This window comes from Ursus americanus, chromosome X (assembly GCF_024610735.1).
Source record: "Ursus americanus isolate L20-20 chromosome X, mUrsAme1.1.p, whole genome shotgun sequence".
Classification (NCBI taxonomy): domain Eukaryota; kingdom Metazoa; phylum Chordata; class Mammalia; order Carnivora; family Ursidae; genus Ursus; species Ursus americanus.
The window spans coordinates 81753294-81778913 of NC_142164.1; the positions used below are offsets into that span (position 1 = coordinate 81753294).

The 25620-nt window shown below is 55.0% G+C and overlaps 3 protein-coding genes across 6 annotated transcripts; 1 reads left to right on the top strand and 2 right to left on the bottom strand.

Annotated features, from left to right (window-relative positions):
- The first annotated feature begins 256 nt into the window (after window positions 1-256).
- PRICKLE3 (prickle planar cell polarity protein 3) lies at window positions 257-8889 on the top strand. The gene is made up of 9 exons (XM_045804948.2): window positions 257-387; window positions 1596-1681; window positions 2556-2739; window positions 4699-4812; window positions 5142-5279; window positions 6040-6243; window positions 6340-6526; window positions 7307-7606; window positions 8173-8889. Exons 1-9 carry the CDS (start codon window positions 346-348, stop codon window positions 8757-8759), a joined length of 1842 nt encoding a protein of 613 aa, XP_045660904.2. The 5' UTR covers window positions 257-345; the 3' UTR covers window positions 8760-8889.
- An 81-nt stretch (window positions 8890-8970) lies between these two features.
- On the bottom strand, window positions 8971-11909 carry PLP2 (proteolipid protein 2). The gene is made up of 5 exons (XM_045804951.2): window positions 11658-11909; window positions 10430-10582; window positions 10238-10333; window positions 9611-9701; window positions 8971-9409 (listed from the first exon to the last, which is right to left on the bottom strand). Exons 1-5 carry the CDS (start codon window positions 11751-11753, stop codon window positions 9387-9389), a joined length of 459 nt encoding a protein of 152 aa, XP_045660907.1. The 5' UTR covers window positions 11754-11909; the 3' UTR covers window positions 8971-9386.
- A 403-nt stretch (window positions 11910-12312) lies between these two features.
- MAGIX (MAGI family member, X-linked) lies at window positions 12313-18913 on the bottom strand. 4 transcript variants are annotated; one of them, XM_045804950.2, is made up of 6 exons: window positions 18743-18906; window positions 17794-17940; window positions 16938-17020; window positions 16625-16861; window positions 16343-16514; window positions 12313-15556 (listed from the first exon to the last, which is right to left on the bottom strand). In XM_045804950.2, exons 1-6 carry the CDS (start codon window positions 18789-18791, stop codon window positions 15249-15251), a joined length of 996 nt encoding a protein of 331 aa, XP_045660906.1. In that variant the 5' UTR covers window positions 18792-18906; the 3' UTR covers window positions 12313-15248. The 4 variants fall into 4 exon arrangements, with proteins under 4 accessions (XP_045660906.1, XP_045660905.1, XP_087715985.1 ...); XM_045804949.2 differs by having other exon boundaries at window positions 12313-15571; window positions 18743-18902; XM_087859859.1 differs by lacking the exon at window positions 16625-16861 and having other exon boundaries at window positions 18743-18913.
- Window positions 18914-25620: the final 6707 nt, after the last annotated feature.

Below are 25620 nucleotides of genomic sequence, written 5' to 3' on the forward strand. Positions count from 1 at the left end.
CTCCACTACAGAGCCCGCAAGCCCTCGAATACCCCGTGAGAGGCCATATGTTACCCTGGGGCTCTGGGGGTCCTGCCTTCCGTGGCCCGGCTCCGGCCCAGGGCAGGAAGGCTGGGGAGCGCTCCATTCTGGCGCTCCTGGGCTGCCTGCCCCTCACCTCGAGGCAGGGGGCGCCTTGGCCCGGGAGTGAGCGCAGGGCCAGGGGCGGGCCGTGCGGGGAGCGCTCCTCCCACGCTGGTGTCAGATTTACGGAACAGAGCTCCCAGGCCGGACGCGCGGTGGCCCGCCGGCCGTGAAGATTCCATCGGCCTGACCCTGCCCGGCTTGACCCTGCCCGGGCGCGCCATGTTCGCGCGTGGGTCCCGGAGGCGCCGCTCCGGGCGCGCGGTGAGCCAGATTCGGGGCAGCGGTGGGAGTTCGGGGTAAACTGAGGCCCAGGAGAGGGCGCAGGGGTTTGGGATAACGAGGAGGCACTCCAGCGAGGGTCTGGGAATCCCCGTCCCCAGATTCCCAGAACGGAGGGGCTGGGGCTGCTGGAAGCGTGCAGATCAAGGAAGGTGGAGATCTGGTGGCACCTGCCCCCTAAGCACCTCTCTGCACACTTCTATCAGCACCCCAGGGACCTGGTGGGCTCCCCTCTCGTGTGAATTCTGGGAGGTGATTCTGAGGGCCAGAAGACTGGATCCTGGGGTCCTGGGTTGAGCGAGGACCTCCTGAGCTTCTGAGGAAAGGGACTTCCCCTGTACCTTGGCAGAAGGTGATCTTAGGGGTGAGGTCCCACACTCCTGGGGTGCCTGAATATTAAGGGTCCAGGGATTGGGATGTGAGGGAAGAGGGCTTCCACGTTTCTACTTGAGTCAGGAGATTTCTGAGTTCCTAGATAGCAGGCTGCTCTTCCTTTGGAGGGGATCTTGAAGTGGGGTCTGGATTTGGTGGTCCAGAAAAGTGAATAGCCCTAGGAAAGGAAGGGTAAAGACCAAGGCTTCTTGGGGTGGGGGTTATTGAGTGGATCAGGGGCCTCCTGACATCCTGGAGGAGGGTCTCCAGTTCCTTGGTTATGAAAGGGGGAAGCCAGGGTTTGGGGGAGAGGCTGTTGAGATTCAGAAAAGAGGAGCAGGGTTCCTGTGGAGATCCCAAGTAAGGATGGGGCCTCAGACTCCTACTCTGTGGAACTGGAGTGCTGCTGGCCTCCTGGGTGGAGAAGGGGCCAAGCAAGATGAGGCCTGGGAGGAGACACCCAGATTAGGGACTCTGTGCTCAGGTGGGGAGAGTATTGAGTTCTGGGGGAGGTGTTTGAGGCCTGAAGGAGTCAGAGGCAGGTAGGAGGTATCCAAGGCTGGGTGAGGGGGAAGGGAATTCCCTAAAAAGGGGGTATATAGGGAGGTGGCCTCAGCTGCCCCGCCTCTACCACAGTTGTGTCCTCCTCCCCCGCGCTGCCGGCGCTGTCCCAGCCTGCCCAGCGCTGCCCTGGTGGGACAGGCCCCAGCGTGCGGTCGCGGGCCTTGGAGTGGAGAGGCGGGCATTGACTTCTCTCTCCCCGCCCCCGGGCCTCGCCTGGCCTCGCCTGGCCCCGCGTCTGCCCCCACCCACTTCAGCCTCCAGAGGCGGAAGATCCGGACCGCGGCCAGCCCTGCAACTCCTGCAGGGAGCAGTGCCCCGGCTTCCTGCTGCACGGATGGAGGTAGGTGACCATCCCAGGGCCTCGCCTTTGTCAGGGCCCCACCCTCAGGGGAAACCCCTAGAAGCTCCGGCCACACCCCTAGGCTTGAGCCGGGTCCACCCGAGCAGCTCAGTTGGGGGAGGAGCCTCACGCTCAGCTTCAGGGCCCCGCCCCCTGACTAGTTCCCAATTGTCCTGTTCCCAGGAAAGCTCCACCCGCTACACAGCCCCGCCCCTAGAAGTGTTGTCGCACGCCACTGAGTCCCATCCCTAGGGAAATCGTCAGTCCCAGGCGCTGAGCATTGTTCACTGACGTCCAGCGCCCCTCAGGCTCAGAACTCCTCTCCCAGACCCAGCGTCCTATCCTCCCACTGGAGCCCTGTACCCAAAACGTCTCATAAAATACCACAGACAGAGTCCACAGCCGGCACACTCAGGACCTACCCACAGGCTCAGAGCCCCCATGCGCCCACAAGTGCAGAGCCTCAGCACAGGCTAGAGCCCGCCTCTAGGGAAAGTTCCCCCACGACATCCAAAGCCAGTCCTGAGGAGAAACCCCTAAATTTATAACTCCAATCTCAGACTCAGAGCCCCACCCCTATTTAGGCCCACTGCCAGGAAAGTCTGACCCGAGTCCCAGAGATAAAAGTCAGAGGATGGCCTGAAGCTGGAGACCCCCACAGCCCCGCCCCTAGCTCACAGCCACGCCCTCCACTCCCGTCTCACCCACAGCAGTCCCACCCCCCCCAACCCCCGCCCCAGAGCCTTGTCCTGGCTCGGGAGTCCTTGGGTGGTAATATCTGCCTGTCCCTGCCCCTTAGTTGGACTTCCTTGGGCTGCCAAGGGGTCCAAGTGAGCTACCCCTTAATCATTGACCCCCATCCCGGCCCCCTCAGGAAGATCTGTCAGCACTGCAAATGCCCAAGGGAGGAGCACGCCGTGCACACGGTGCCTGTGGACCTGGAACGCATCATGTGTCGGCTAATCTCAGACTTCCAGCGCCACTCCATCTCCGATGATGACTCAGGCTGCGCCTCGGAGGAGTATGCCTGGGTGCCCCCTGGTCTCAAGCCAGAGCAGGTGACCAGAGGCTGCCACCCACTCTTGTTCCCCAGTAGATGCACGCACACACACACACACACACACACACACACACTCACTCAGGTAGAAACCTATTTCTGGGACAACACTAGACTGCGTGTATCCTTCTGACCCCTGTGTAATTTCACGGTGGTCAGCCCCTGACAATTCTCGGGGAATACTGAATGATCACTGAGTGGGTTGGTCAGGGCCTGTTCACCCCACTCCTATTCTACCCCTTAACTCATCTCATCCCAGCACTTCATTTGCCACATCTCCATTAACTGACTTGCTCAACAAATAGTTATTGAGCACCCACTGCATGTCAGACTCTGTTCTAGGCACTAAGGACACGGCAGTGGACAAAACACAAACAAAATACATGTGCCCACATGGAGGTTAAATTCCTGAAGTGAGCACCAGCTGGTAAACAAACCTGTAAAAATATGTCAGATGGTGTAAGGGCTATGGAATAATAATAATTTTTTTTAAAAAGCAAGGAAGGCGTGGAGGAGAGAAATCTTAGAATTGTAAATAGGGTGCCCAGGTCAGCCTCTGTGAAAATAAGATGTTTGGGCTTCCTGAAGGAGGTAAAGAAGTGCCACACAGATATCCACGGTTAGAGCTATCCAGGCAAAAGGAATAGCTGATGCAAAGGCCCTGAGGAGGGAGTGTGCTTGGCCCATGTGAGGAACAGTGAGGAGACAAGTGCTGCTGGAGCAGAGTGAGTGACTGGGAGAGGGGGTGGAAGTGAGGCCAGAGGTGGGGTGGGGGGCATGGAGAAGACTTTGACCTCTACTCTGAATGAAGGAGAAGCCACAAAAGGGTTGTGAGCAGAGAAGGGATGTGGTTTGTTTTAGGATTTAACAGGCTCCCTCTGGCTGCTGTGAGGAAAATAGGCTGTAGGCGTGAGGGCGGAAGCAGGGGGATTGTGACGGGGGCGGGGGGGGGGGGCTATTGCAGTGGTCCAGTGACTGATGACAATGTTGGCAGTGGAAGTAGCAAGTGCTGGTCAGATTCCGGATATGTTTTGAAAGCAGATCTAAGAGGATTTGCTTGTGGGTGTGTGAGAGAGAGGAGTCAAAGATGACCTCAAGGAGGGATGAATTAACTGATAGGGGACAGGCCAAGGCAGGAGCAAGTTGAGGAGTAAGAGCATAAGTTTGATTTTGGCCATCTGGAGTTTTGAGATGCCTGTTAGAGATCTAGTGGCCATGTCGCCTGGCACTCAAGGGAGGTGTCACAGGGCAGGAGGTATGGATTTGTGAGACATTAGCCACGAAGTGGTATTTATCACCATGAGGTTGGATGTGATTCCCAAGGGAGTGAATGTAGAGAGAGGCAAGAGAACCAAGGATGAGCCTGAGGGTCCTCCCACATTTGGGGGTCAGCTAGTTGAAAGAAGAACCAGAAGGGAGGCAGAGAAGTAACAGCCAATTAGGTAGGAGGAAACTGAGGACAGTATTCTGGAAGCCAAGGGAACAAAGCGTTTCCAGGAAAAGGGAGTGATCAACTGTGTCCAGTCCAGCTGGATGAGGACTGAGACCTGAAAAATGATTTTAAAGGTGTGGACATCATCAATGACCGCGACAGCAATAGCTTTGGAGGAGAGACGGAAGGGGTGGGCGGGGAAGCCTGACTGGAGTCAGGTCTAGAGACAATGGGGGAGGAAGTGGAGGCAGCGAGTGCCCACAACTCTTTTGAGGAACTCTGCTATAAAAGAAAGAATGGGGGACAGCAGCTGGAGAGAAATGCGGGGTCAAGGCCTGAAGGAACTCGCAGCGTATTTGGGAGGCGATGGAAATGATCCAGCCTGTAGGAAGGAGAGGTGGAGAATGTCAGTAGACAGTCCCTTCCTATGACTTTAATATTCTCATAGAAGTAGAAGCCCACCATCCCACTGCATCCCAACTCACCCCTAGTCTCAGTTGTTCTCTCCCGTCCCCCATGTCGTCCCAGGTATACCAGTTTTTCAGCTGCCTCCCAGAGGACAAGGTTCCCTACGTCAACAGTCCTGGGGAGAAATACAGGATCAAGCAGCTGCTGCACCAGCTGCCCCCACACGACAGTGAGGTGAGGCGCTAGAAGACAGGAAGGGCATGCCAGGTGGTGGGGAGGGCACAGCCCGGGCAAATGCTAAGCAGCTGGAAAGAAATGCACAGGGTCAGAGAAGGAAAGGTAAGCTGATCTGACGTGAAAGGTCTGGACAAGCAGGGACAGTTGGGCCGTTCCTCGGCAAAACCACAGCTGAGCCCTGGGAGAAGAGGTGAGGGGTGGGAATTTCGGGCAGGAAGCCCCCACCTATAGAAAGGCCTGGAAGTAAACTCTACGCTTGTGGATGAATTCTGGAAGGGGAGGGGGCAGGCATGGTGGGAGGAGCCTGGAAGACCCTCCCACCCCAGGCACAGTACTGCACAGCACTGGAAGAGGAGGAGAAGAAAGAGCTCAGAGCCTTCAGCCAGCAGCGGAAGCGGGAGAATCTGGGCCGTGGCACCGTGCGCATCTTCCCCGTGACCATCACTGGGGCCATCTGTGAGGAGGTGAGCCAGGGAGGGCCCCAGTGAGTGAGAGCCGTGCCTTTGCTCCAGATCCCGGGAAGATGAGGCCTGCCACTTAAGCCCTAGTGGTCTGTCTCTCATGTCCCCTCTGGTGGATGGAGTCGTTTCCTCACATCCCACTGTGAGACAAGGACTATGCCTTAAGGCCTCCCTGGCCAGCAAGATCTGTCTGTAGGGCCCCCTGGTGGGCGGGGCCTGTTTCTCAGCTCTCACCATTGAATGTGGCCTGTCTGTAAGGAGGCCCTGGTGGACCATCTCTATTAGCTCCCTCATCTCGGTGGATGTGAGGTGTGGGCTCTCTGGTCTTGTGGTTGAGACGTGTCCTTAAGAACTGACCCACAGTGTCAGGGCCTGTCTGTAGGGCCCGACGGTGGGTGGAATTTATCTTCAAGGCCCCTCCCAGCTGGTAGAGATAGGCCCTAAATCCTACTATTAGGTTCTAAAGTGAGCTTTGTCACTCAGGTTCCACCCTGGGCCTGGCCTGTCTCTTTGATTTCCCCAGCTCCCGAAGGACAAGACTTGCCTTTAAGGCCACCCACGAATAGAAGGGGCTGTCTCTGTGGTTTCCCCCAGGAGTCCGGTCAGCCTCTAGGGGACCCTCCCGTGTAGGCAGGGCCTGTCTCGGAGTTACCCCACAGGTGGAGCTAGTCACAAAGGTCTGCTGGGGTAAGGCCCAAGTGGCACAGGCTGACCCCGTTCTGTCTGGCCATGCTGGTGGCGGCGTCTCTCTGTCGTCCGGCAGTGCGGGAAGCAGATTGGAGGCGGGGACATCGCCGTGTTTGCCAGCCGCGCAGGCCTGGGTGCCTGCTGGCACCCGCAGTGTTTTGTGTGCTCCACGTGCCGCGAGCTGCTGGTAGACCTCATCTACTTCTACCACGCTGGCAAAGTCTACTGCGGCCGCCACCACGCCGAACGCCTGCGGCCGCGCTGCCAAGCCTGTGACGAGGTTCACACCTCTCTGCCCAGGGGTGGGAGTGGAGGGCGAGCAGGGCCGGGGGCAGGCCCTTCTGATGGCCAAGGTGGACCGTGTTCCCCCCCCCAGATCATCTTCTCGCCTGAGTGTACCGAGGCCGAGGGCCGGCACTGGCACATGGGCCACTTCTGCTGCTTTGAGTGCGAAGCATCGCTAGGAGGGCAGCGTTATGTCATGCGTCAGAGCCGCCCCCACTGCTGTGCCTGCTACGAGGCCCGCCACGCTGAGTACTGTGATGGCTGTGGGGAGCACATTGGTGGGTGAACAGGAGACGGGGCAGGGGCACCACCCCACCAGGATTCTCCTCTATAGTCCATACTGGCAGTCTAGCGCCAGCACCATAGCCCTCTACCCTTCACTGCAAGTCCCTCACGGGTATCCCCCATCACGCTGTACTTTCTAAACCCCACCTGCATGACCCTAGGCACCACTGCGTATCTAGGCCCACTTCCAGAGATCCCTCTAATTCCCAGCCCCCTGGGGCTACCCTCTTACTCCCTCAGCCAAGGCCCAATGCCCCCAGACTCCCCCTATTCTCTAAGGACTCCTCCATCACCCCAGGTACAGTCCTACCTCCTAAGGCGCACCCTACCCTCTAAGACCCACTCCTTTCCCACCAAGGCCCCGCCCTACCTTCTAAGCCCTGCCCCCACCACCCAGGCCTTTCCTTCAGATCCACCTTCTACACTCTGTGCACCTGAAGCTACCTCTTAATCTCTAAGCCTGACCCACATCTCAGAGTCCAATGCCCACCCCCAGTCTGGGGGGGCGCCCTGAGAAAGAAAGAGAGAGACAAGAGGAGACATCAGCCTGTGTCCAGGAGAGAAAGGATGAGGAACCTTAGGGTGAAGCCCAAACCTCGGTTTCCCTGCTTTCTCCAGAGAAGGGCACCCATTCTGGAGAGTGGGGAGGGAGGGTATCTTGGAGTACCCTGCCTCAGATTCCCTACCTCTTCCCAAGAAGGGCCCCATTTAGGATAGGCAGGGGATATGCCTGCCGGCCCTGCCTCAGTTTCCCCCCTCTTCGGTCCCCGCAGGCCTGGACCAGGGTCAGATGGCTTATGAGGGCCAGCACTGGCACGCCTCAGACCGCTGCTTCTGCTGTAGTCGCTGCGGGCGAGCCCTGCTGGGCCGCCCCTTCCTGCCACGCCGCGGCCTAATCTTCTGCTCAAGAGCCTGCAGCCTGGGGTCCGAGCCCACAGCGTCGGCGACCGGCCGTCGGAGCTGGAGCGCGGGCACGGTCTCTGCACCTCTTACAGCATCCACGGCTTCTTTCTCCGCTGCGGAGGAGGCGTCAGAGACCGCCACCAAAGGCACCAGCACGGAGCCAGAACCTGGTGAGCTAACCCTTGAGCCGCGCGCAGCCTCTTGTAGTCCCCCTCACCTCAAACCACCCCCCCCCACTCTCCCAGGCCCTTCACCAGCTGCATCCCTGGGCCCGCCCCCATCTCAGCACCGGCAGCATCTCCAGGCAGCATCTCCAAAGGATGCTAGGCCCAGTCTCCAGCCCACACTACACCCCCTCGTGAACCCTGGCTCCGCCCCCTCTGTTACAAGGCCCGTTCCCTAGCCTGGACTTGTTCCTTCTTGAATCCACATTCTTCCTCCTTTCCTCCAAACCCCTGACCATCCGCTCTCCGCACCCAGGCCCCACCCCCATTCTATGGCAAACTTGGTGGGCTTTAGACGATGTCACCTCCCTTCCATCAGAAGCCACGCTCCCATTCCCTCCACGCAGAGCCTGCCCTGGGCCTCACGTTTCCCAAACTCCCCCACCTTGCTGCCCCCCTCCGACCCCTGCTCCCACTTTCCCAGTCCTGATGGAGTAAAGTAGAGAGAAGGCCTTTCCACGGGCCTCCCCTCGGGGCCAGATAACAGGGAGTTGCTCCATCTCTCTTTCCAGTTGCAGGCCCTGAGGAGCCCACCCACTTTCTGAGGGGCGCCCCCCACCGCCACTCCCTGCCAGAGCTGGGGCTCCGCAGCCCCCCAGAGCCACCCCCAGGACTCCCTAGCCAGCCCGAGCCGAGCCTGGAAGATGGTGCCTTTGGTCGCCAGAGCACCCCTCGTGTCAGCTTCCGTGACCCTCTGGTGTCTGACGGAGGCCCGCGACGGACCCTGAGTGCACCCCCAGCCCAGCGTCGCAGGCCACGCAGTCCCCCACCCAGGGCCCCCACCCATCGCCGCCGCCACCATCATCATCACCATCACCGCCGCCACTCAGGCAGACATCGCCACCACCAATGTGACTTGGGATCGGGGTCGGACTCAGGATCTTGCTCCAGCTCACCTTCTAGCCCCAGTTCCGAGTCATCGGAGGAGGATGGCTTCTTCCTAGGGGAACGCATCCCGCTGCCCCCACATCTGTGCAGGCCCAGGCCTGCTCAGGACAATGCAACTGGAACCCCCAAATCCCCATCTCCACAGCTCCCCCGGAGCTCACGCCCAGGGATGCCTCGCCAGGCCAGAGACAAGAACTGCATTGTGGCTTGAAGGCAGTGTAGTCCTGGAGGGCTCCGTTCTCGAGTCAGTGTAGATGATCCTATGCCCCAGCCTAGGTCATAAATCCCCTTCCTCCTTCATCTGTTTGTGTTAATGAAGTAATTTAATATTTGTCATAAAACAGGCCTGGCTTCTTTACCTCCTTGCTCCAGCTGTCCCCCTCCCCAGTTGTCCCCCTCCTGATGCTTGAGATTTATCCACATTTGACAAAGGATTAATTTATTATTATCACATGTTCTAACAGTCTGTTTATTTATCCCTCCACAGAACCACCCCCCACACTGAGGAGTTTATTTGGTGTGGGTCACAACTGGGGGCCTAGAATCTGAAATCTGAGGCTCCCTCCTCCCCTCATTTTTGTGGCTTAAGTGGGTGCACAGTCCAGGCAGAACAAGTGTCTCCTTTTGAGTATTGCAGAAGGAAGGGGGACAGAGGCACACCCATAAAGATGGCCACACCCAGGAGGGACTGGCAGGTAGGAAGACAGATTCTCCCAATAAAGGCACTTGTACTTCAATAAGAGACTGGGAGTTGGCTGGGAGTGTTGTAAGGGCAGGGAGGAGTTATTCCGAAGGAAGTATTATTTGCAGGCTTCAGAGAGAAATGAAGGGAGTTCACCTACACTGGGCCATCTGCAGGGTCTGCAAGTGAGGAAAAGAGAGGAAAGCATTGGTAGGATCCATATGCCCATTTTCAGACAAGTAATACTGAAGCTTATGGTATTTATTGGCACTAGAGCCATCAGTACCAATAACGGGGCATTCGTGCCCTTGGGAGACCCCTTTCCTACTCTCCTCGGAACCCTCGGCAACACCCCCCCACACAGCAACCCGCACACTCACCAGTAGGAGCTGCTGTATGTCTTTGCTGCCGCAAGGGGAAGGTGATATAGGCATCATAGCCGAAGAGGCTTGTAGCAATTAGGCCCAGTACCTGAGGGTGGGGATGGGAGTGAGGGAAGCTAGATTAGGTGGGTCAGCCTACTCAGCCTCTTGCTTCCTCGGAGCTACCACCTCCAATGACTGCCATGCAGGGATGGTGACTAAAACCCCAGATCAGGAAGCCAGAGAGCCCCAGGGACAGGCCACAAGACTGGAATCTACCCCACCCTCCCTCCTCCTAGAACCTCTCAACACAGGGTAACCACATGGTGGCCCCACGTCAGTGGCACCATGCACACTGTACATGTGAGACAAAGTTCTAGCAGATGGTAGTCTCACGTGTTGACAAAGGGGCCGTCTCTTTGTGCTGTCCACAAAGGTCCCTGTGTTGAACAAGGCATGGCCTTTTACAGCAAATGATGATCTTGGGAAGAGAACCAGAGCCTGGGCCAGACGTTCCTGCAGGCTCTGAGAACAAGTGTGGCCTCCTACAGGCCGCATACTTTCTGCCAAAAGCAGAGGCAGAACAGGCCCTGAGACTCCCAAACCCCTCTGTCTTTGCCCTGGAGCTGCTTCTGTGGCTCTTACCCCTGCGATGATTTTGGAGTGGTTTCCTCCCTCAACAAGGACAACAATGGACGTGATCAGGTACAGGATGGCCGCTATGAGGGTTCGGAAGAAGTCCTGCGAGGCGTGGAGAGAAAAGGGGGAAGTCAGCATCCAGAGTTACCAGGACCGTCCCAACTGCCCGGGCCCCTCCTTAGCCTTCCCCTTTCTCACACTCCAAGGCCAGTTGATGATCTGTATCTTGGTGTGCAAATCGCACATGTAGATGACAAAGAAGATAGCAGCAAGGATCATCTCGACCACCGACAGAGAGGAGTATCCCGGTGTGGAGGCACTGAAGCAGATCAGAATTACCAGGCACAGTATCTGGAAGGAAATGACAGGGGGAAAGGCCCCCCCCCAATCAGCTCCCAGGGCTGAGGGGACTGGTTTAAATTGGAGGTCTCAAATTCCGATGATGCCTACCAGGACTGGAAAGGTGACAGATATTAACAGCTAAACGTTCACTGTATGTTCATTGTGTCCCAAATGTTGTTCTAGGGGCTGTACAAGTGTTAATTAATCATCACGATAACCCAATGAGCTGGGTAGTTAGTATCTTTATTTTATTGATGAGAAAAGTGAGGCACAGAGAGGTTAAGTGACTTGCCCAGGGGCACCTAGTAAGGGGTAGAGCTGGGTGCCTCAGTTTCTCCCCTTTTCCCTTCCTGCATAGGGGCGAGCTGCAGGGAGTGGTGCCGCCAGGTGTTTGGTGAGCACTTCGGGCGCCAGCTTCACTGCCTCGACAGGGGCGGGACCTGCGGTTCCCCCGGCAACCCCTTTGGGAAGCGGTGAGAGTGACACCGGAGGGGCAGGGCTCTGTTAAAGGCGTCGCACCCCTTTTACAAGTGAATCAAAGGCGGCGCTCACTTTGAGGGGGGTGCGAAACCCGGGCTCCTGAGCAGCCCGAAGAGCTAAGGACCTCCTGCCCCACCACAGAAGGGCGAGGAAGAACTGGTAAAGGGCGGAGCGCCCTACCCCGTAGGACCAGGGCTCAGGGCCCCACCCCAACAGGCCCCGCCCCTGGGCGCGCAGCCAGCCCGCCCGCCAGTGCCCAGGCCGCGCCACGCCCTGCCACGGGAGGCCCCCCGCCTCCTAGCCCCCTGGGGTCCCTCCGAGGAGCCCACCGATGTGTCCACGCGGTCTCCCTCCACAGGGCCCCTCATATGCGCTATGGGCTCCTTGCGTCACCCCGTGGCCCAGCAGCTCCTGACCACCTTCTCCAAACCCCACTGGCTCACCCCGAGCCCCTGGTTTCGGGCCTCCACCACGAACCCACCCACCCGCGCCCCACTGCGGAGCGCCTCTAGGCCCGGGCCTGCCTCACCCGGGGCCTCTGGGCTCCGCGTGGTCCAGCCACTCCACCCTGCCTTTGCCCACCCGCCTGTCCCGGGACGCTCACAATCTCAGCAAACAGGAGAATTCCCTTTCGGGTGCGTGAAAAGTTGGTGCAGGCGGCCCAGCAGCCGGGGGCCGAGAGGCGCTCCGAATCCGCCATGGGGTGGGCTGGAGTCCCTAGGGGCGCGGAGTAACTACTCGCTTGCTCGCGGATTCGGGGACGCTGCACACCCTGCCGTCTTGCCCGCCGTCTGGCCGGGAAGGGGGCCCCCGGGGCGAAGGAGTGAGTGAATCACCTCGCGGAGCAGAAGCGGGCGGGGCCGGAGGGGGCCGGGCCAGGTGGCTGCCGCCCCGGAAGCCCCTTTGCCCCGCCTGCCAAGGATACTCCCCTCCTGGCACGTAGCCCCCAGGGTGCCCCACCCCCGGGGGCGCCAGGCTTTGAGGCTTGGCAGTTCGGGGTACCATGTGCGGGAATGACGAGACCCTTTGCGCTTTCGGAATAGGAATGCCTTCGGTGCTGCCTCAATTCAGAACCTCGGGGATCTGGTTTTGGGGAAGCATGTGACTCAGTTTCCTGAGCTGTAGAAATGGCTGAGGCCGTGGTTAAACCCAGGTATGTTTCCAGAATTCTGAATATTTCGGATCTTAGAAAGTTGTGTATTTCTTAACACTCTCAGCGAGGTCTGAGGCAGCCCCTTAAAAAAAAAAAAAAAAAAGAAGACACCTTAATATTTATTCAAGAAAAGGGGTGGAAGTCGTTCACAGTAAGTGGGATAAGCCAGACTGAAAATTGTCCCTCATTAAGTCAGGTTAAGTTTTGTAAGCAAATGGTGCCCAACACGTGGGAAAGCTATTTCCAGAGCTTTGTGGACTTCAAATTTCAGGTAGAGGATCATGGTTGGTGGAATAAACCTCTTAGCAGGGATGGAAATGAGACTACACTAGCGCACAGGCTGAGAGAGAATACTGCTTGGGGATCATCAAGCTGCTCAGTAAATGGGGACAGACGTTATTAACGGTGTCACAACCCAGAGGCTGATTCTCTGTTCTGCAATCCTAGGGAGGCCCTGGCCCCAAGCGCTGGGCCTCTGTTGCCTGGTTCTAGGGAGAGGGGCCACCAGCACAGCCCTAGATGAAGAATAGGGAAGGAGCCCAGGTTTCTTTACTGCTGGAAGCTTGGCAAGATGAGAGGAAGGCTCCTGGGGTGCCCGTCTGGGTGACAAGGCTGATGACATTTGGAGTGTGTTATCCTTGGAGCTCCAGTGGCACAATCGGTTAGCGCACAGAACTTATACAGCAGTACATGCAGAGCAATGGAGTGTGTTATCCTAAGTGAGCAATTTCTGACTCAGCCTTGATTTCTCTGCGTCTGAGACAGGCACCTGGTCACAGGAATCGGGATCTCCCTGGGGATATGCTGAGGATCACACTCTCCAGACTAGACATTGGTTTCATTCTCATCGCATTTGAGGGGAGCTGTGGGCTGGAAGGCCAGGACAGTTAAACCCAAGGGCCTGCCTGCACCACTGCCCCCCCAACCTGGGGCCCCTCAAAACCAAGGAAGGGGCACCCTTCTATCAGCCCAGTTTGCTGAGAGTGGTTGTGTGGTGAAAGGAATGAAGCATACTTTTCCCAGGACTGAGTGTGTGCTTTTCAACTCTGTGAGGACATGCCTGAGTTTGTAGAACAAAACATGCTCTGCTCCACCACGGGGCCTTTGCACTTGCTGTTCCCATGGCCGTCAATGCCCTTCCCCATGCTCTTCATACATTTGGCTTCTGGTCATTAAGGTCCCAGATCAAATGTCTTCAAAGAGTCCAGCAGCCCACCATCATTATTTGCATCAATATAACCTCCTTTTGCTATCTTTATAAATCTGACCTCTCTCTGAAGAGAGAGCTTTATTTATTCATTTTCTTTTCTTTTGTCTTTTCTTTTCCAACATGCGTCTACACGAGGTTAGAAACCTTTGTTTCATTTCACCAGCATCTCCCCAGTGCCTACCACAGTGCAAGGTAAACAACTGGGGCTCAATTATTACTTGTCAAATGCAGGTGAGATTAAAAGGACCAGCTGGGGAATCCGGCCTTGATTAAATCTTGCTTCAACCCCCTCCCTCCAGCCATTTATACTGTCTGGGCCTCACTTCCCTCCCCCATGAAATGGACATATCAGGATTGTTGAGCAGATGTGTAAGGAGATGAAAATAGATACTGCAAGCAAAGCCAGTAGCAGGAATAAGGCTAAGTAAATGGTGGCTGGGGTTACTATTATTAGTCTCCTGGGTGTGACTGTGTTTATAGGACTGGAGCTCCTTACTTCTCTAGAGCCACACCTCCACCAGGCTCTGAGTCAAGGGTAGCTGGAAGCCCCAGCACACTCCCCCGCAAGGTCCACAGTGCTGACCATTCAAGCGCTCACCTCTTCACCTCTTTATATCCTAGCTCCCCGCCTGGCTTTGAGGTCCCTCTCTCCTCCCAGCGTCAGCCTGGAAATTCACATTCCGGTCTTTTAATTTGTCTCCCCTCTCCGACCCCACCATAGGGGTGGGAGTTACCCATTCCTGCCTGACCACAGCTTCCTTCATTGGGGGGGATGGGGCCAAGTGTTCAGGATGTGGTGACAAGCGGAGGTGACTGGACATTTCTGGCCACAGCCAGCGCTGGCCTCAGGGCTATCCTGGTCGGAGTCCCGCTGGCCATATAAGCCCTGCCTTTAAGGCTCTGCTCCCAGGATGGAGGAAACTCTGGCCTCTCCCAGGCCCGGGAACGCCCAGCATGTGGCGTGTGCACACAAGCCTGGCTGCAGTTCGTCACCATCTATGGAAGAGGGGGGCGCGGCTCAAAGGTTCTAACAGCCTTTTTTAGCCCAGCCCGCTGACTCACACCTTCCCGACTCCGCCCCAAAGGGGACTCCCGGGCCCCAGCCCATGCCCTAAGGGTGGCAGTCTACTTGCCGGCGAAAGCTGGCCGACCGGGCCGGAAGTGAGAGACCACAGGCTCCTGGTGAAGGAAGCCACCCTGGTTCTAGCCTTGCTGTCGGGCCATCGGCTGAGGGTCTGGACGATTCCTGCCCGGGGCTGTGGGTATTCAGGTGCACTCCCGCTACAACGGCCCACCTCTGCATTCCCCATGCCAGAAGCAAAGATAATCTGAGAGCCCCGCACACCTCCCAAAAAGTGAAATGAATGAAGGCGGAGAGAAGCAGGAATTGGGGAAGAAAAACGGAGTGGGGAGAAAGCACGCCAGGCTGAGGATCGGCACAGCAGACCCCGCTAGAGGCGCGAATGAAACAGCGTGAAGTAAGCTTGTCAATGGTTACAAGAAGAGGCCCTCCTTGAAACCACACCGACCCACCCCCTCCTTTGCGGGGTGAACTCAGGAGCCCCACCCGGCCTAGAGCACCTGGCAAGTCAAGACTGGGTCGAACCATTTTATTACCTCCCCCGCTCGAAACCAGAAGCGCAGGGCTCGCCCGTCCGGAGGGCTGTACCACTGACACTGCGAGGGGAGCGGGCTGGTCCGCAGCGCGGCAGGAGTGGGGGTGGGACCAGACCAAGTGCAAGCTCTCCCAGCGATGCTAGTGTGCGGTCGGCGGAGCACACCAGATCCAGGTTGGGCAGTACCGAGTGAGCATCAGACCGTCCCATACATGCTCAGTGCCTCCGCCTCCCAGCTGCCATCTCGAGAGCAAGCTGCGCGGCCCCTGGGATCCCTAAGGCCCGCGAAAGCCGATCCTCACTCGGCACCAGCCAGGGTCCCGGGGAACCCGGGGTTCGGTCGTCAGGCTCCTCTGTGCGGCGCTCAGGAGGAGGAACCGCGGGGCAGTCCGCCAGCGGCTCTGGGCTAGGCTCTGGGCTGCCCCGGGTTTGGGCCATGGTACTGGATTGAGGGTGCTGAACTGGGGAAGCACTGACGCTGCGAGATCTCATCACCTCTGGTCCTCCAGGATCTGGGCTGCTATCTGGAGATGGCAGAGCTGCGGGGTTAGATTGGGAGATAGGGTGGGGAATGGAAAGCTGAGCCCCCTGGCTGAGGGTGGCCAGAAGACTCCAGGGGCTGCAGGAGACGGAGACCCCACTCCTTAGAGAAATCTCCCTTTGCAGCCTGGACAAACCATTCAGGAACCATTACCACCCCTCAAGACTACACACACACACACACACACACACACACACACACACACACACACCTCTTTTCCCGAGACCTCTCTCCTCCTGGATCCAGAACATGCCCCCCAGAAATAATTTCCCACAATCCCAAAGGAAATCAAATCCTGACCTTGACCTCCAGATGCTAAACTTCTCCCATCTAGGACCCCAAACTATCCCCTTTTTAACCCACCTCCCTCAACTCTCAACCCTTTGCCTATGGACCCCTCAGCTTTGAAACTAGATCCCCCTACCCTTTGGATCCCCATCCCATCCTCTCCCTGCTGAGACTCACTCTGCCTTCTCATGTGAGGACCACAACTCTTCTTTCTTAACACCTGCTTTCACCCCTGACCCCTTCCCCCTCTCCTCCCCCAGTACCTCAAAAGCCTCCCCTCTAAAATTTACTTTTATTCCTATCCTGGTACCCTGCCCTTGTCAATCCTGCTTTTGAGAATACCATGACCCCGCACAGACACTAAACTCTAACCTCCCCACCGAGACCACCAACCCCTCCCATCCTATACCCCAGCCTCCCCACTTTGCAACCCTCTCTTTTCCCTAACAGATCTCTGAACCCTCTCCCTTGGGAAACCCACCATCTCTTTTCTGGGGCCCTCCCACCCCTTCAGGCTTGCTGGGATGGGTTTCAAGGGGCCTGCTTAGTACAAGGCGGAGACGGGGGCCGCCTGTGCGAATGCGCTCCACCACTTGAGCGTGGGTGAGGCCCTGAGTTGACTCTCCGTTGATGTAGAGCACGAGGTCCCCAGCCTACAAGAATGCAAAGAGAGGGGTATTGTAGAAAAAGCAGATGCAGAGCACCCCGACAAAGGGTGAGGATTGGGCTAGCACTATGGAATGGAGGGCGTTTTGAACGTCACCTGCAAGCGACCACAGCGCTGAGCGGGCCCGTTTTTCAGCAGCCCACGCACTGCCAGAGGAGCATCCCCTGCTGAATCTTTGCCTCCGCTTAATGTGAGGCCAAAGCCCGCGGAACCGCGAACCAGTTCCACACAGAACCGTCCAGAGGTCTGGAGCGGCTTCGAAGCAGAACGGCCCTTAGCCTGGGTCACTTGGAGCGGCGCGTTACCTGTACCCAAGGTCTCCGACTGATGATGCTGGAGTAAAGACACAAGCGTACGTACATTGCCAGTCTCAAAGCAGGTGGCATCCAATAAAAGGGCGAGGTGGTACCTGCGGCCGGTGTTCCACGAAAGTGGGATTAGGCAGGCGACTGTCTGTAACCTCTATGTCCGCAGAATCCAGCACACTAACGGCTAGATGAAAAAGGCAGTCAGAGGGGTACTGCGTCGAAACCACCTAGGACCTGCCCCCTGATTTAAAATTCTAGCCTCACCTCATTTCCATGCCTCTAGAACACAGATCGGCACACCCACCCATTTAACTGGGCTCAGCCCACATGAATAACTGACCGGAGCCTGACTTTTAAGTAATAATCCTGGGCCCGGCTATTTAAATACACCTCCAGACTTTCCTATAGTCCTCTAACAGCGCGAAGATCCCGCTCCTCATACTACACCCTTAGGCCCTCCCTGGGGGTGCAACTCCAAGACTGGGCTCCCGAACTTTTCAGGCTCCGCCCTCTAACTGGCCTAGAAACTTCAACCCATTCCTGACATTTCGATCCCGCCCCCTGGCGTTTGCAGGCAACACCCCCTAGAGTGCACTTCTTTCCAGGCCCGCCCCTCAGCCAACTGTCCGCCCCCAACACTCTCCAGGCCCCACCTGCTCAGAAATGGCAGGCGAAGCCCCCACTGACAGGGATAACCATCCAGCCCCGCACGCACAACTAACCATGCAACATTCACCTACCTACCTCAGTAACTTTCCCAGGGTCACCTCCTGGTGGAATATTCTAGGATAACGCCAAGGCTCCGCCCCCTCGACGCTCCCTCCGAGCCCCGCCCCGCCCCGCCGCCACTCACACCCATTGGCCCCACCCAGGGGAGTAACCAACAAATCCCCGGTCCGTCCACTCAGGCCCCGCCCCCCGGGAGGCCCCCGCCCCGCCCCGCCCCCCGACACGCACCGGCCTTGGGGCGCAGGCGCAATGTGGCGCCCGTCCGCCGTACCAGCGCCGCCACGTCGGCCGCAGCTCGGGCCGCCAGGGGGCGCGCGTTCAGCCGCGCCAGGAGCTGCCGGGCTCTGGGGCCCGCGGGCAGGGGAGGGTCCCGGCCTGCGCGGGTGCAAAGAACAGGTCAGCACCCGCCCGAGCCTCGGCGAACCCCCACGCTCCCCGACGTCCAAAGACCTAGAATGCCCCTCAAGATCTTCGGAGCCCCCCGACCACTCCCTCGATAGTTCCGGAGGTCGCCCACTGCCCCTCTCCCGCAACCCCCGACCATCGCGGGCCTGCCCGTGGACCCCCGCTTGCCCCCACTAGTTCCCTGGAGAGAGCTATCTGACCGAAATATTCCTGGACACTTCCCAACACCCTGGGACTATCTCTGGAGGTCTCCGACTACCCCTTCGTAACTCCAGATTCCAAACGTCCGGCACAGTAGCGAGGGGACCCCGATTCTCCCAGATGTCCCGACAGAAGACGGCCTGCCCCCGCTGTGGCCCGGGCACCCCCGATTCCCCTTCCAGACATCCTAGGCAACCCTGATGGCCCACGTAGCCCCAACTGCCCCTCCATATATCCTCAGAGGCCCCCGCCTAACACCCCGCCCCGCCATTCACTACAGCCCCCAGTGACTAGGTGTCTCCAGTGACCCCGGGCAGACCCCTCTGGCACAACGCCCCGGAGACTCCTGAGAGCCCGCGGGTCTGGTGCGCACCCCCGCGGTGCGGGTGCGGGTGCGGGTGCAGGTGCCGGTCGGGGACCTAGAGCCCAACCCCGGCCGCCTGGCGCCCGCCCGCCACTTGGGCGCCAGGGCTGCTTTGTTTACCACCTGTCTAAGGAAAAGGTGAGGAGCGGACAGGTGGGGCGAGGGGTGGCAGGGACGCACCCAGTCCCTCCCCACCCTCCCCCGTACCTCCTCTGCTCCCCCTGGGGTCCGTGGCGCCCCCCGCGCGCGGCTCCATGACCCGAAGTCCGCCGGGTGGACTCCGCCAGCGACGCGTTTTCAGCGCCTGGGCGCGCTCACCTGGCGGCCCGCCCCGGCCTGGATGCGGCTGGGGCCGGCCGCTCCCGTGCCTGGCGCCCGGACCCGCACGGTGACCTACCTGGCCGCCGGCAAACAGGCCTGGCTGTGGCAGCCAGCGCGAGCGCTGGGCCTCGCTCTGCCTCAGGCGCCAGACTCTGCTAGCCCAGGAGCCTGGGCTGGGCTCCTTTTTCCACCCAGGAGGGGTGGTGAGCCCACGAGCCCACGAGCGAGCGAGAAGGGGAAGTCGAGGCCCAGAGAAGTTAAGGGTCCCGCCCGAGCTCTGACAACTAAAAACGGGGGTGCAGAAGTGGAGCCCACGTTTACCAGGGAATTCTGCAGCCTCCAACAGAGCTTTGCTCATAGTAGGGCGGGCACTCAGCAAATTTGCGGTCAAGGCTTCCTACTTGGGAAGTAGAAGAGTCTGTTGGACCGGGCGGGAGTGGGGGCGGGTGCTTGGCGCCTTGGGGGGCATGGGAGGGTTTGGGGCCCTGAGCATGATAGGGTTGGGGGACTCCAAAAGCCGGGAAGGGCAGGTGCCTTGGAGAGTGGAGGGGCTGGTAGGGGTCTGAACTTGAGGAGGCTTTCAAGGCCCCTGGGTGGGAGGGGTCGCCAGCTAATGAGAGGGGAGAAATGAGGCCCCTCTTAGGTACTAAAAGTGGGGGGTGGCCTGGAGACCGAGGTCTGCAGGGGGGAGCACTTGGGCACAATGCTACTGTAGTGGGAGGAGGAATGGGGTGCAGTGAGAGACAGCCTGTGACCACCGCTTTGTGGAGGAAGAAACTGGGGCCACAGGGGCTCACACACCTACCTGTCCAGGGCCCCACAGCCAGCCAACAACAGCTTGGGCCTCAGGCGGCTTACCCCCAACATTCACTGGGGCTGTGACTGTTTCACTATGGACACTGTGGACACTTTCCCTGTGGACCATTCTGGGTGGCTGGGCAGCCTCTCTCGTCCACCTTTCGGGGGCCCGGTGTTGTCATAGGTGAGAGGGGATGAATGGTCCCTGCTTCCCTTCCTCCTGCAATCTCTTGGCCCTCCCACCTCTGACCTGACCTCGTCCGGAGGGGGAATACACTAGACCTCATTCACTGCCTTTCCCTGTTCTAGTTGAGACCTGGAGCGCTGAAGATGGATAGCAATAGCTTCCGATCTGGGGCTCACGGCTCTGGGAACTGGTGATCGGGATAGAGGTGTACTTACATTCTGGGGAAAGGGAGTTTGAGGCTCTGTAGATTGGTGCATGAAAGGTTTTGCAGGCTTTGTGTACTGTTGAAAGGTCAGGATGGGGAGATGGTGCCGGGAGGCTTCCAGACGTTGGCGGCCTCAGTGCTTTGGAAATGGATCAGAGAACTTGCCAAGTGGATGAGGGTTCCAGGGTCTAGAAATGGGGATAGCTTCCAGACTGGGAGATGCTCAGTCTTGGTGTACTATGGAAAAAATGGGGTGTCCAAGGATGCCTCAGGGAGGAATTGTAGTAGTGGGGACCCTGGATGGTGGGTTGGGGTTCACTAAGAGCTGAAGCCAGCAGGGTCACAAATCTGGAGACAGGGGCAAGGATTGGGTTGAAGCAACAGTTCTTAGGTCGCTGAGGTTGTTGGCATGGTTGAGGGTGAGGAGGTCCAGACAGAAGGCCGACCCTCGTACAGGGGGTGGAACCTTAGCCACCAATTCATCTGGAGCCTCAGTGTACCCTCTGGGAAGTGATGGTAATGAGGTGTGCATTGTAAAATTTTCAAGGATTTAGGGATAAAGCTTCCAAATCACATGCATTGGGACCAGCCAAGCTATGTGGTAGCAGCCCTTGTGTTTATCTTTATATTGATTACTATCAGAGTGGACAGAGCCAACCTCTCTCTCAGTCCCACTCCAATGTGGGTTTAAACCAATGCCTTAGCCTTGTCCATTCAGGAATATAAACCTGTTGCCCCTTTTCACCTCACCTCATTCATGGATTTAAGTCAGTTCTTCTCATAGCCCTACCCAATTCTTTATTATTATTATTATTATTATTATTATTATTATTATATTATTATTATTATTATTATTATATGTTAGTCACCATACAGTACATCATTAGCTTTTGATGTAGTGTTCCATGATTCTTAAAAATTTAATCAAGCCTTCTTTTTTTTTAGTGGGTTGAGGTTTGACAAAATCTGAGGTTTTTAACTATCATTACAGTCAAGATAGGAAACATAATTCTCGCTGCCAAAAGTTATCCTCCTGCTGCGTAATTCCTCTCTTCTGTGTCCTGCTCTCACCAGCCACTGATTTATTCTATCACTGCACATTAGTTTGCATGTTTCTAGATGTTTAAAATTGAAGTTGAGGGGCACCTGGGTGGCTCAGTGGGTTAAGCATCTGCCTTTGGCTCAGGTCATGATCTCAGGATCCTGGGATTGAGCCCCATATCCTTCTCCCTGCTCTGCCAGAAGTCTGCTTCTCCCTCTCCCTCTGCTGCTCCCCCTGCTTGTGCTCTCCCTCTCCCTCTCTTTCTCTCTCTCTCTCTGTCAAATAAATAAATAAAATCTTTTAAATAAATAAATAAATAAAATCGAAGTTGACACGCAATGTTACATTAATTTCAGGCACACAACATAGTGAATCCTCACCACCAGTGTAGCTCCCATCTGTCAGCATACAACACTATTACAATACCACTGACTAGATTCCCTATGCTGTGCCTTTCACCCCATGACTTTGTTCCATAGCTGGAAGCCTGTACCTACCACTCTCCTGCACTCATTTTCCCCACCCCCGACCCCTTCCTGTCTCACAACCACCAGTTTGTTCTCTGTATTTATGGGTCTGTTTCTGCTTTTGTGGTTGTTCATTTGTTTTGTTTTTTAGATCCCACATATATGTGACATCTAGATTTCTATATGAATGGAATCATATAGTATGTACTCTTTTGGGGGAGCAGGTCTGGCTTCTTTTTTTAAAGATTTTATTTATTTATTTGACAGAGAGAGAGAGCACAAGCAGGGGGAGTGGCAGGCAGAGGGAGAGGGAGAAGCAGGCTCCCAACTGAGAGGGAGCCTGATGTGGGGCTTGATCCCAGGACCCTGGGATCATGACCTGAGCTGAAAGCAGACGCTTAACCAAAGGAGTCACCCAGGCGCCCCTGGCTTCTTTCACTAAGCATGGTTATTTTGAGATCTGTCAAAAGCTCAGAAATAGCAGAAGTAAAACCAATCAATCAGTAATTAGTTAAAAGTTTATTGTGCACGCATCAAGAAAATAGTTTGCTGACCAGGAGCGTTCAAACCAAAACATGGGATGAAGTTCAGGGGTGTATTGTTAAGCAGTTTATACAGTGAGAAAGTGGTGACTGTTTATTCTTCACAGTGATTGGTTATAATATTAGAATTTTCTTCAATGATAGGGAATTGGTCAGTGGTTACTTCATATCAACCTTGGGAAACTGTTTAAGTTTTGTTTATGATTTCCAGAGGCCTAAGCAAGAAATGACCCAGGTCAAGTTAGCCTTGCAAAATAAGCTAAATTAAACTTTGTTTATATGTCCGAACTGGTTTTGTCTCCTCAGGAAATTTTTTAGTTTGGACTCCGTTTGTTTTTGATTTTAACAGATCTGTCCAAATTTTTCATTCCATTTTATTGCAGAGTAGTATTCCACTGCATGAATATTACACAGTTTCTTTTTTTAAAACTTATTTATTTATTTGACAGAGAGACAGCCAGCAAGAGAGTGAACACAAGCAGGGGGAGTGGGAGAGGAAGAAGCAGGCTCCCAGCAGAGCAGGGAGCCCGATGTGGGGCTCGATCCCAGGACCCCGGGATCACGCCCTGAGCTGAAGGCAGATGCTCAACGACTGAGCCACCCAGGCCCCCCTATTACACAGTTTCTTGATCCATTCACCTGTTGATGGATATTTGGGTTGTTTTTATTTTTTGGCTATTAATGAACACTGTGGGCTGAATTCTATTGCCCCAAAATTCATATGTTGAAGCCTTAACCCCCAATGTGACTCTATCTGGAGATAGTCTTTAGGAGGTAATTAAGGTTAAATGATGTCATAACAGTAAGATTCTAAACCCATAGGACTGAGGCGTTTTAAGAGGGAAAGAGCCTTTCTCTCTCTCCCCACCTCCATGTGAAGATATACGTAGACGGTGGACATTTGCAAGCCAGGAAGAGAGACTTTACCAGGAACCAAAATGGCTAGCACCTTGATCTTGGACTTCACAGCCTCCAGAACTTTGAGAAATAAATGTCTGTTGTTTAAGACACCTACTCTATACTATTATGTTATAGCAGCCTAAGATGACTAAGACAACAAATAAAGCTACTATGAACATTCATATACAAGTCTTTGTGTAGATACATTCTTTCATTTCTTTTAGGTAAATCCCCAGGAGTAGAATGGCTGGATCATATATCCGTTTAACTTAAGATACTGCCAAACTGTTTTCTAAAGATGCTATATCATTTCACATTTCCATCAGCAGTCTCTGAGAATTCCATTTCCTCCCTATCTTCTCCAACAGTTGGTATTGTCAGACTTTTGTACTTTTCGCCATTCTGATATGTGTACAGTGGTGCTTCATCCTGATTTTCACTTGCTTACCCTAAAGACTAATAATAATTGAACATTGTCGACATGATTGTTTGCCATTTATATATGTTCTTTGATAAACTATATGTTCAAATATTTTGCCTATTTTTATGGGGTTGTATTATTATTAAATTTTGGGCATTATGTGTATATTATGGATACAATTCTTAAGAAGAGTGATTTGCATTGTCTTTTCAAAAGCAGAAGTTTGGGGCACCTGGGTGGCTTAGTCGGTTAAGTGTTTGCCTTCGGCTCAGGTTATGATAACCAGGGTCCTGGGATCAAGCCCTACATTGGGCTCCCTGCTCAGTGGAGAGTCTGCTTCTCCCTCTCCCTCTGCCTGCCACTCCCCCTGCTTGTGCCATCTCTCTCTCTCTCTCTCTCTCTCTCTCAATCTCTCTCTCTGTCAAATAAATAAATAAAATCTTTAAAAAAAGAAAAGCAGAAGTTTTGAATTTTGGTTAAGTCCAATTAATCCATTGGTTCCTTTATGGATTTTGCTTTTGAAAATCTATCTACACAACCTTTGCCTAACCCAAGGTCGCAAAGTTTTTCTCCTTACTTCTAGAAATTGTATAGTTCTAGGTTTTACATTTAGGTCTATGATCTATTTTGAATGAAACAATTTTGTTTTTTAAGATTTTATTTGAGAGAGAGAGAGAGAGCACGTGCACGTGAGCACAAGTTGGTGTGGGGGGAGAAGGGGCAGAGGGAGAGGGAGAAGCAGATCCCCCACCGAGCGGGGAGCCCAAACACAGGGCTCAACCCCAGGACCCTGGGATCATGACCTGAGCCCAAAGTAGATGCTTAACCAACTGAGCCACCCAGGTGCCCCTGAATGAAACCATTTTTCAAAAACCATTTAATGTAAAGAAATTTGTTTCAAATTTATTTTTGCACGTATAAAATTTATATCTAATGTAGGGGTGCCCAGGTGGCTCAGTCAGTTAAGCGTCTGCCTTTGGCTCAGGTCATGATCCCAGGGTCCTGGGATCAAGCCCCTCATTGGGCTCCATGCTCAGTGGGGAGCCTGCTTTTCCCTCTCCCTCTGCCCCCCAGCTCATTCTCTCTATCTCAAATAAATAAATAAAATCCTTAAAATTTATATCCAATATGTATCCAATTGTTATAGCACCATATATTTATTTTTTTAAAGATTTTATTTATTTATGTGACAGAGAGACAGCCAGCGAGAAAGGGAACACAGCAGGGGAGTGGGAGAGGAAGAAGCAGGCTCCCAGCGGAGGAGCCTGATGTGGGACTCACCCCGGAATGCCGGGATCACGCCCTGAGCCGAAGGCAGATGCTCAACGACTTCGCTACCCAGGCACCCCAGCACCATTTATTTAAAATATACTCCTTTATCCACAGACAAATCTTTGTCCTTCTCTTGAAAATCAGTTGTCCATATATGTGTGGATCTGTTTGCAGACTTAATATCCTTTCCCATTGATCTATTTGTCTCTTTTGTCACCAGTATTAGACTGTCTTATTACCGTAGCTCTGTAATAAATCTGAAGTCAAATATCGTAAGTACTCTGACTTTCTGCTTATTCAAAGTTGTTTTGTTCTTTGCATTTCTTTTTTTAAAGATTTTATTTATTTATTTGACATAGAAAGAGAGAGAGCTCAAGCAGGGGAAGAGGGAGAGGGAGAAGCAGACTCCCCGCTGAGCAGGGAGCCTGACGTGGGGCTGATCCTAGGACTCTGGGATCATGACCTGAGCCAAAGGCGGATGCTTAACCCACTGAGCCACCCAGACGTCCCACATTAATGTATTCTTATTAACTCCATTTTGGCCCCACACTCTTTGATTTAGGCTAATCTACCTCAAAAATCCTACCTATTCACTGATTTGAGCCTCACTCCTTTGTCAACTTCCTGGATCTAAGCTTTAAATAAAAGCCTTCCCTCTTTTAAATATTTCAGTCCTGGGGTGCCTGGGTGGCTCAGGGAGTTAAGCGTCTGAGTCTTGATGTCGGCTCAGGTCATGATCTCAGGGTCATGGGACCGAGCCCCGTGTTGGGCTCCGTGCTCAGAGCAAATTCTGCTTGAGATTCTCTCTCCTCTCTCTGCCCCTCCTGCTGCTCACAACTGTTCGCTCAAATTAATAAATCAATCTCAAAAAAAAATATTTCAGTCCTGCCTCATCCATGGATACAGAAACTCTCTACCCATTAAAAAATA

Coding starts and splice junctions, on each gene's coding strand:
- PRICKLE3 (XM_045804948.2), top strand. CDS start 346: ATGTTCGCGCGTGGGTCCCGGAGGCGCCGCTCCGGGCGCGCG. Junction 6,527..7,306: donor TGGCTGTGGGGAGCACATTG/GTGGGTGAACAG, acceptor CGGTCCCCGCAG/GCCTGGACCAGGGTCAGATG. Junction 7,607..8,172: donor CAGCACGGAGCCAGAACCTG/GTGAGCTAACCC, acceptor CTCTCTTTCCAG/TTGCAGGCCCTGAGGAGCCC.
- MAGIX (XM_045804949.2), bottom strand. CDS start 18,791: ATGGAGCCGCGCGCGGGGGGCGCCACGGACCCCAGGGGGAGCAGAGGA. Junction 17,941..18,742: donor CCCCAGGGGGAGCAGAGGAG/GTACGGGGGAGG, acceptor GCACCCGCGCAG/GCCGGGACCCTCCCCTGCCC. Junction 16,862..16,937: donor TCGTGGAACACCGGCCGCAG/GTACCACCTCGC, acceptor TCTTTACTCCAG/CATCATCAGTCGGAGACCTT.
- PLP2 (XM_045804951.2), bottom strand. CDS start 11,753: ATGGCGGATTCGGAGCGCCTCTCGGCCCCCGGCTGCTGGGCCGCCTGC. Junction 10,583..11,657: donor TTCTCCTGTTTGCTGAGATT/GTGAGCGTCCCG, acceptor ATTTCCTTCCAG/ATACTGTGCCTGGTAATTCT. Junction 9,702..10,237: donor ACTCCAAAATCATCGCAGGG/GTAAGAGCCACA, acceptor CCCCACCCTCAG/GTACTGGGCCTAATTGCTAC.